The sequence below is a fragment of the Priapulus caudatus genome, unplaced genomic scaffold, assembly GCF_000485595.1.
Source record: "Priapulus caudatus unplaced genomic scaffold, Priapulus_caudatus-5.0.1 Scaffold1084, whole genome shotgun sequence".
In the NCBI taxonomy this organism is placed as follows: Eukaryota; Metazoa; Priapulida; class Priapulimorpha; order Priapulimorphida; family Priapulidae; genus Priapulus; species Priapulus caudatus.
In genome coordinates, this window is record NW_014578145.1 from 79,646 (window position 1) to 90,245 (window position 10,600).

General features: G+C 44.9%; 1 protein-coding gene across 1 annotated transcript in view; it reads left to right on the plus strand.

The window, feature by feature from the left end:
• Positions 1 to 899, plus strand: part of LOC106815294 (xyloside xylosyltransferase 1-like) — a 1,045-nt gene extending 146 nt beyond the window's left edge. Inside the window, exon 2 of the mRNA XM_014819739.1 lies at positions 195 to 899. Coding sequence (XP_014675225.1) covers positions 195 to 899 — 705 coding nt within the window. The remainder of the gene's footprint in view (positions 1 to 194) is intronic.
• Positions 900 to 10,600: the final 9,701 nt, after the last annotated feature.

The window sequence follows — 10,600 nt, forward strand, 5'->3', positions numbered from 1 at the left end:
TTATAAATGATATATTATAAAGCATAAATTATAAATAAAAATGTGGAAATTAGAACTTATAAATTATAAATTAGAATTTAGGAATTAAAAAATTAGAAATTAAAAATTAGAAATTGAAAATTAAAAATTCGAACTTTATAAATTATAAATTAGAAACTTATAATATACTGAATACTTTCACGGCCCGTTACCAGGTGCAGACATACGAAGTCGAATCGGTCGTCGCGAAAGTAGGACACGACGTATGGCCTATTCAGCAGTTGTTTAAAACTTACCGAAAGAAATACAATCGCTTCAACGACATATTTTACTTCATTCCGTTCGCCCTTCACAAGGTCATTGACCTGTCTGAGGTCGATCGCATCATCAAGGTGGATGCCGACATGAGATTAATGACCGACATTCGGACACTTTGGCGAGAGTTTGATGAATTCAAAGAGGAGACAATATTCGCGCTGGCTCAAGAGCAACAACCTGTATATTATCAAAGGTTTGCGATAGCACGCGTGGCTGTTGGTGACGACAGGCTGGGCATGCCGCCACCTGGTGGCAAACCGGGTTACAATGGCGGCCTCTACCTCATCAACCTCGACCACATGTCGAAATCTAAGAAATATCAGGCGGCGGTAGCCGAGAGAAATCTGAGATATTTAATGCGAAAGTACTATTTTACGAAATCGCATCTCGGCGACCAAGAAGTGGTGACGATATTGGGCATGGAGTATCCCGAACTGTTTCACACGCTGCCGTGCACGTGGAATCGGCAGCTGTGCCTCAAGTATGCGCGCATCATCACCATGACCCCGGCTTTATTCGAACTGTTCAACCGATGTGACGGAGCGGTGAACTTGTACCACGGCAACTGTCACACGCCATTTCCACCCGAAGCTGAGTTGTAACCGAGCGCGTATATGTGCATGTTGTGTCGTGCGGCTCTTAACGCAATTCTAGTTTAATCGCAACGACGTGCATTGTATTTGGCAGATTGATATTATGCGTTGTATATGATTATTAATTAAGGAGAAACTTAGGAAAGTTGTGAGCAACTTTAGTTGCACTCCATTTGGGAAAACAGTGTACAAAATATATAGTCCGCATTTAAAAGATAATATTGTAAATGGCGCTCCGTAGCTATGAATGAGTTTAATAAATGTCCACGTTGCAACGCGAAACTTTGTTACTGTTTCAAGCCCCTAACGCTATTTAATTAAGAGCATTTATGATGAAAGAACATTCGAAGTGTATGCCGGGGACTGCTAGCAATGTAGTTAGGCAGTTAGCCTGGTAGGCAGTTAGGCTGTTAGGCTGTTAGGCAGTTTGGCAGTTAGACTGGTAGGCAGTTAGGCAGTTAGGCTGTTAGGCAGTTAGGATGTTAGGCTGTTAGGTTGGTAGGCGGTTAGGCAGTTAGGCGGTTAGGATGTTAGGCTGTTAGGCAGTTAGGCTGTTAGGCAGTTAGGCAGTTAGGCGGTTAGGCAGTTAGGCTGTTAGGCAGTTAGGCTGTTAGGCTGTTAGCCTTGTAAGCGAAATGTGATGCTACTGCTGCTGCTGTTGTTGTTGTTGTTGTTGTTGTTGTTGTTGTTGTTGTTGTTGCTGCTGCTGCTGCTGCTGCTGCTGTTGTTGTTGTTGTTGTTGTTGTTGTTGTTGTTGTTGTTGTTGTTGCTGCTGCTGCTGCTGCTATCGCTACTGCTGCTGCTACTGCTGTTGCTGCTGCTACTGCTGCTGCCACGCTCGCAGGCCGCATATAATATCCGTAGCTGCCCCCCCCCCCGTTATCGTCTACGCAATCTACCACCGGTTGCTGCCAGCATGGGGGAGCGAACGCAGCAGATATGCGTACTGTGAAGCCAGGGTTTCTCTTTTTTCTCTCCTTTCTTGGGCTTCCTCTGCCTGCACAGCTGCAGGACCTTCCGTGGGCTTCCTCTGCCTGCACAGCTGCAGGAGGCGAGTGCAGCAGGTATATATGGTCTTTCAAATTTTAAATTCTTAACGCTTTCTGCGTCCGCTTCTGTGGCTGGTTGCTGCATTATAGAAGCCATTTTTATTATTTCTGCATCCGCATCTTCTAGGATAAATGCCACAGACGATGCTCCTCCGTGAAACCTTTTCAACCCTTCCCTTGTGTCGGCGTTCACTGCTAGAGAGTAAGCGCGATGTTTAATTCTATCGAGGAAGAGTGCTGCATAGCATCCCGCATGGTTTCTTATACATAAGGCCGTCGCACACCAGCCGATTTTTCACGCGATTTGATCGGCCCGATAAAAATCAGCCGATATCGGGTAGGTGTGCGCGTTCATTTGTAGACGATTTTACTTACGATTATTTTTATCGGGTGATCGTTCCAAAATCAAACATGTTTGATTTTGAACCGATTATTTTGAAGCGATTTTGTGTAATCCGACAAGATTTTGTGGTGTGCGCGTGAACTCAGAAAAATCTTCTACGATAAATATTGAACAGCCAATAGCTGAACGTGTCACATGACATTCAAAATGGCGCCTATCATAGACAAAGCGTGGACGAACGAAATTGAGGGAGATTTAAATAATCAATTTTATCGTAGGTGTGCGGGTGTTTATCGGAAGGCGTCGCGATGAGCATGTATTCAACACCCGCACGCGGTGTTCATATATATAGATGCAGTGTGAGCAGGCTGGTATGCAGCTCTAGAACTATAGTCCTTCGCTCTGCCTGTGGCATGATACTCCAGCCAGCGAGTAAAAGAGCAAGATTCCGGTTTAATCGCGTTGTATGTTGTATTTTGCGAGCGTTAGTGCACTTTATATATTGTGCTCGTAGCGTTACATAGGAGATTCGTCATCGCGCGAATAATAAATGCATGTATGTGAGTTGAACGAAGAATAAAAGAATAAATATGATGCAGATTTTCGCATCTTATATTCTCGTGCACACGTTGCATTTGGTACCACGCGGTAAAAAAATTTAAATAATCGAAAAAGGTGACCGCGCCGGCACTAGGTGGCTTCCGTACTAAAGCAATTAAGCCAACGCTAGACGAGTTTTTGTAGTTGAATAAACTCGTTTTCGATTTCATTGGACTCGCGAAATGGCCGCCTCCGGCGGCCATATTCGCTCGTTACGCTGATGAGACTACGATGATTTCTCTAAATCCCGGCCCGATTCATAGTAATCTTTTAGTAAAATATTGACTTGACGTGATGCGGCCATGATGCCGAGGCGCGCCTAGGATTGCCACTTTGTGTCTTCCAATCACAGTCTACGCCGCACCAGACTTTGATAATTTTAAATATGGAGACCCATTAGACCACCAAATCGCCGATCTCAAGAACTAGAGCATTCTGCTATGTTAGAACGGTTTCCTACGATAGAGTTTGCCACAAATACGAAAATAACACGCTGTTAAGCGCACTGCGCTACGTCGGTCTGTAGCATTTCCGCATCTCCGTAATCAGAATAAGCCCCGCCTTCTTTGTTGATGGGCATGAATGGGGCGCCAACGACGTGACCCGTTACTGTACCCACTGTCTTTTGCCAGCCTGTTTACTTTTCGTAAATAATAAAATGCCCGGCGGATGCATTTCGCATCGAAGTGGAAAAATTCGGCAAGTGCGTCATTCATTGAACATTGAATTTTTTTTTAAATAATTCCGAAAATCCCTAACCGCGCTACTCGATTGTTTTAGCCAATGAACGTAGCTGTGTGTGTGACGTCTTGCCCGCGCGCTTTATGCTTGGCTTAGCGGGCTTCGAAATGGATATCGGAGGCAGGCACCTCGCAACACGCGTGTTTGTTACCTTGTTTAAGCATATAGGCTTTTGTAGCATCATGGATGCGGCGGTGTCGGGAGTTTTGGCGATGATAACCTTCGTAATTCTCGGGAAGTTTCTTAAGATGCAATGGAAAAGTTTTAACAATTAGTGGTGTCGGAGTAGCGACAGAGTAGCACAGGGTATATACTACCCGCGTATATATGTTTTCACATACGTCACTTATTTGCACACAGGCGGTCCGATCACTGTGTAAAAAATTGGGGTGAGATATTTTTTTTTTTCTTGAGACGTTCCACAGTGCCTGTGCTTTCCAATAGCTTGTACGTGAATGCACTGTGCGTCAAGATCCACAAAACTCAACTACGAATTTCATCCTCTGTGTTATTGTTTACGGCGATGATTGTGGATTGAGTCAGGGCAGGGGGTGCGCATTGAGGGAGACTTTTCTTTGGGTTCCGACAAAAACACATATGCCACATTTCAAAAGTGGATAGGTCTGCATATGACCTCCAACAAGGCGCCCGTGACTTGAGCCTAGTCAAGAAATTTCACAAGGCGAGAGTGTTGCATCTAATTTAGCCGCCGACTTGTTCTGTACTTTAGGAACAAAGTTCCTATCATTGTTGATCTCTAGAAATGTGGAGACGACCGAGCGCCGGGCTTCGAATTGCGCACGTCTCCACTGCGGGGACAGGCGCTGTCATACTCTGAACATTCCCGCGGTCGCGTGCGCATATCCCGCGGAAGTTGCGCGTCTCATTCCGAGAAAGCAGCAAAGCTGTGTGCACGCCAAATCTTGTATCATCGTCTCACTGGATACGAAGACAATAATACAAGGATGCCTGTTACTGAACAGTATAAATTGTCTGTCCCAGTATTTTCATCTCTAGTATACGAGAGCGAGCGCGAGAGGCCGAGGCTCGCCTCGGGACGGGCGCCTTCTAAATCCATTGTTTTTCTCCATATCAAATTACAGGCTAATAATAATATACCGGAACCCGTAATACGATCCAACTTTCTTTGGCCGACAGTTTCGTAACTAAAACGGGCGACTGGTAGTAAATGATAGTAGTACATGAATGAGGAGTTTAGCTTTGCACGTAATGTCGTAATCATTTGCTGAAACAATTTAACGCTCTCGGAAAAGTTCTTAATTATACATATAATACCTATAATAAAAACCCTATGTAACCACACCTTCTGTAATCCATAATTTGTTCTTTGTTAATTTGCGCGCTCAATATTAATGTTGAGTGTGTTAATACCGAAACCCCGCTAATCCAATATTACTTTTTTCTTTGGGCCGTCCAGTTTTCTAACTAACGGGTTCTGACTGTAGTAATGATCTTGGAAAAATGCTAGGCAAACCTCTTCGCAGCTAATGTTTTATATCCTCACGTAGTGTAAAAGCAAGGTGAGTTTACATCAGTTTATAAGAATGGCAAACCCTATTTAACATTACATTGCCAGCCAGATTAGTTTTGTAATAACTAAGCTTGGCAGCAAAACAGATTTAATGGAAGCTGTGTAAAACACGAGTCTCCACGGATCATCGGCGTCTTTGTGCATGAAACACCAAACAGACTAATCACTTCAGAGCTGGTAGTTTACAGTAAGCTGTAGCGAACAGTATTGTTTCGCGCCGTGTGTGTTAGTGTGCTTGTATGTGTGTTTGTGATGTGTGTGTGTGTGGGTTGTGGTGTGTGGTGTGTGGTGCGTGGCGCGTGGTGTGGTGTGTGCGCGCGCGTGTGTGTGTGTGTGTGCGTGTGCTGTGTGATGTGTTGTGTGTGTGCGTCGTGCGTGTGCGTGTGGGCGTGCGTGTTGCAGTGTGTGTCGTGTGTGTGGTGTAGTGTGTGATGTGTGTGTCTGTCTGTCTGTTTGCAACAGTAGAGGAGAAACTTCAAACTTTGGGTCGCAGAGTGGACCTTAGGCGGCGGTGGAACCCTATTGATCTTTGATCGATGCCCTTTCACCAAGGCAAAGGTCACAGGATTTATTATTTGAGTGAATGGATAGATAGAAGATAGTTGATAGATAGATATTTAGATAAATAAGATAGATAGATAGATAGATAAATAGATAAAAAATAGATAGATTGATAGATAGATATGCGCTGAGTTGCGGAGCGTGCAGGGCGATGAGGACTTGATACAGCAGCCAGCGCGTGTGCCCGTGGGCAAATCATCCGCAAAGGTTAGCGACGACAGGATACTGTACCTTACCATGTGGTGCGTGTTGTAAGTCTACAGCAGCGCACCTAGCGAAAGTGTAAACTGAATCAGTGCATGTTTTCGCAGGAGATTTCCATTAGATTTTCATAATATAGATGTTTAAAAACATTTAATCCAACTAAATAACAAAAAGCAAAGTGTTAGAATCGAATCTGATGGCGTAGAATGAAGCACAGAAAAATGTCAGCGCAGATCGTGCACCGCGGGACCTAGAAGGTTATCAGGAAACAAACAGAACGATCCTACTCAAATTATTATATAGATGTATAATTATGCGAAACCCGAGATATTCATGTTGACTCGTCACGTGACCTCTGACTTCTCTGCCGCACGAACGACTCCATTATCTTAGTACTACTAGCGCAACCGCTTCGAGTAATAATCGATCACAAGGCAACGTGCAGCAAAACTGCGCCTTTAGAAATGTGTGCGTCATGGAGGCACCCCGGTCAGACAAGTCAGCAACAGTGTAGCACGTGAGTGCAAGTACAAGAAAACGCATAGCGACATTCCGGGTTCTTGTCTCAAGCCAACACAGGTTTCCGAAAAACTAATCTTTCCCGAAGCAAATTGTCGTCCCCGACACAAACGTTTTGTCTACCACAGCGAACCAACCTCGTGGCGCCATCTAGTAGCTGTGTTGTAAAGAGTCACTGTGATCGGCCGTGAAATGGCGATGCCCAAGTTGGACAAAAAATTCTGTGATCCACATATCGTGCGTGCCTGCTACTTGGTATACTACCTTAACAAATGTTCCTAGAAATTGATTCGATCATCAGCGCACATTGAGCGAACATCGACGAACAATGTTTGAGTATATCAAACATTTCCGGATCTTCAGAAACATTGTTCGGAACAATGTTCGGCGACTTTTTCACCGCACATTGCCGAATAACATTTTAGAACATACGATAAACACGATTAATGTTTTGAGACAAAATGTCCGGCAATGTTGCGGCCAGTAATGACGCGAGCTGACGCGAATATCATACGCAGAAGTCAGACTCGAAAGAGCAGACGCGAAGGACGCGCAGACAGCGCAGACGCGAAGAGCAGACGCGAAGATCACATACGGTAAGTGAGCTGACGCGAAATGGAAAAAACGCTGCGATGTGTCCGCAGATTCATATCTCTCTCTCTCCTGCTCCCTTTCTCGCTCGCTTAATCTCTCCTCTCTCTCTACTTTCTTTCTCGCGCATCTCTTTCTCTCTTCTCCAAGTCTTGCCCTCTCGCCATCTCTTCGGACGTCGATCAGTGCTTTTATAGCCGTAGGAGTTAATCGATCTAGTAGAAACACGCCGAGAATTCGACTCACCGGGTGGAGACGTAAAGTAGGCGGCGTAGACTACCGCAGTAACGTAGACACTCCCATAAGCCGAGTTGGTCCAAAGCGCATTTACGCAGCTGCAGGTTAAGTGTTGCGGTCGCCAATGAGCGAGGTATTCATGAACCACATCATGATTGTCATGTAACTGGCTTCGCGATGAAGTGTTGCCACGATGGTAGCAACAGTAGCGAAAAACTCAGCGCGCTACCGTTAACAATGGAGCCATCGCGGGTGCTTTCTTGGCACTGATACCAACAGCGCTGTGAGATCGAGTTTTGGGACGTGATGCCGTAGAGGCGAGTTTGAAGTCAGGGCGGAAGCCGTAGTGTCTATGTATGTTCTCGGCGTCGTTTCGTTAGCGGGTACACTAGCTAGAGGAGAGCGAGTTCGAGGAAATATATGTGTAGGGGGAGTTCACAGAGAAAGAAAAAAAAAAAAAAAAGGAACGTTCAATGATGGCACGGGAGTTAAATCAGATAGGGGGTGAGTTTAACAGAGAAGGAGAGAGCGAATTTGTGCACGGGCGAGCTGTGTAAAGAGTCTGAGGGATAGAGAAAACGTGAGTTCGAAATGTGCATAGGTTCAGCAATGTAGACATTACAGCCTGTTCTGCTAGCATCTATGACAAACACGACATTACGCCATATACGGCTCTCCCTATACCAATACTTTGTCATTAAGAAGATTTCTTCCATTGACCAACCTATTGTTCGTATGTACTTGTATGCAGCATATTGTTGGCGGCGCGCAAAACGACAATACACGGGCGCGTCTCCCGCATCCGCCTTGTGCTAGGTGATAGACGCACCTGCGAACGGGCATTCGGCTTTGCTTCCAGCAAGGGTCCTGTTTTGACAGACGAGTTTAGCTAGAGCCGGTTTGAGCAGGCCATATATATCATAGCCAGCATTTGACAGCAGCCTAAAAGAGAAGATATATAATTTAGAGTACGTCAGAGGCTAGGCATGGTTGCCTATAGGCTGGTAGTATGTACATATATCATTTTTGTATTGTATGTACCTAATAAAGTGCTACGTGAACAAACTAATCTGGGCGACTACGCTTCACCTTTTCTATCTACGCTGCTGCTGCTAACTCTCTACATTTCTGACCGAGACATACGCTGCGCACCTTCTAACGCTGTCGACGCTACGAGAACCCGAAGTCCATCACACTTTCGCAAACAACAATTGGTGGAGAATGTCGGTAACGATCCGCTACCGTCTACCCAGCTAATCCCCAGTGCTTGAAGAAGAAGAAGAAGAAGAAGAAAGAAGAAGAAGAAGAAGAAGAAAACGAATAGGAAACGAGAAGAGAAACCTGGCCTTCCAATCGTCCAGCGGACAAGAGGCAGAAGCAGACGGAGGATGGAGAAGAAACAGGACTTAGACAGCAAGATAGAGCAGATGAAGAAGAAAGAAGAAGAGAAGAGAGAGAGATCTACACGGCGACGATAGGGTAGGCTACATCGTAAATCCACTGTAATACATAGCCAGCAAATCGAGAATAATTTATTAACAGTAAAAAGCGCGCGAATTTTGTAGCTACGCGTGGTATTCGAAATTTTGGTAACGCTTGCGTACGGGATTCAAGCGCGTCGAAAGGTAATAGTAAGCCTAGTGCGTATGAGAGTGGCGAGTCGAGAACACCCAGCCGCTTCAAAGTATGACCCGAACGTGGCCAATAGGGTAAGCTGAAATTACGTCCGCTGCCAAAGAGGCATATTACGTGTACAAACCACGCATAGTTAGTAAAGGTGCGAACGGAGCCGATTCGTCACGTGTCGCGCTCATTTCGCGAGTCACGATTGCCGATATGACCATTGGGCTCGATACGCACGACAGCAAACACGCACAAATTCAAATTTATTAATTAACAAACAGTTGGCTATACGATATGTGTTTACGATATAGCTTAAGGCGTCCTATCTGCGTATTTATGTTCGTCGTATGTTTGTTTAATAGTGTTTCTTTCGATTAACGCGATTACTAACGTGATTTAAGTGGTAAGATGTATGCATTGATCGCCATCTTCAGCTTAGCCTTTCCATGCCGATGTCGTGTTGATTACCGATGGCGTTTGTCACCCCCCGCCCTGTGATAGCGAAATATGTGCGCACATTTTTTACTCAACACGCTGCTGCATACATATCCCCCTCAGCCGTTCAAAAACGGACTTTCCTCTCCTTCTCTACTCCGGTTGTGACGGCAATTCATAGGAGTTTTAAGAGCGCCTTATTATTACCTGCTGACAGAGGCATTATCACGCACCATACCTGAGTCTGGACCGACAGCCTAATCCGATAGTATATACCGAGCGGCGCGATCGACGATAATGGCGCCGTCAACGATTGTTAACAGCCGACGTTGTTGCTTGCCGCATAACAAGCAGCAATCAGGAGGCCAGTCAAACCAGGACGCTAGTTCAGAGGTAACTATCACTCTGAGTTCCAGATTTCAGTTCAGATGCGTACGATCTCAGAATGCATGGTACGCGTTTCCAAAGCTATGCTTGTTCTGATTCAATACAAAAATTTCTTAACCTCATGTGGCATGGTTGGCGCTGCCATGCATTCACTAGACAATATTCCAGTGGACACAGACCCACTCGCGGCCCTAATCTCTATCTAATTATATTAGCTGGATTTTTTTATTCGCGGTACGTATCTCAGCATGGATAGCTTGTACGTGGGTGACTCAAGAGTTCGATTAAGCCAGGTAATCTCACATATTGCAGACAGAGAATAACACACGAAAAACATTGCTTTAATCAAGAGGACTTTGAAATGAAAGTCCAACCCATCGACATGCTGTTATAATTAATATACTTTTTGTCCCACTTTACACATATTGACTGGTATGTCCCAGGGGTTCTAAGTTGGAGTTGTGGCTGTCATATAAATGTCACGTTACGGCTAACGTTTTTTCGCCATGCTTTATTAGACTGATTTCTAAATATTGATATTGTGTGCAATGTTATTGTCGATTTTTACCCAATGTTCCTATTGCGTCCCATTATTAGTAGTATGAATTAGTAGCACGATTTTACCCAGCGCAGCGGGTACCCGCAGCTAGTATTATATATAAGCGTGGGGTTGTGTGCGGTGGTGAAACAGTAAAGGGAATATAGGAATAATAGCAACTGGATGTGAAAGCGAACGTGACAATATATAGACAATATGACAATATGACAATCATCTCACCTTCAGTCAATAACGCGAATCTGCCTACGTGTTAACGTAGACATGCAGGCATAATAGTGGATAGACGCACGGGCGCAAAACCAGACAGAA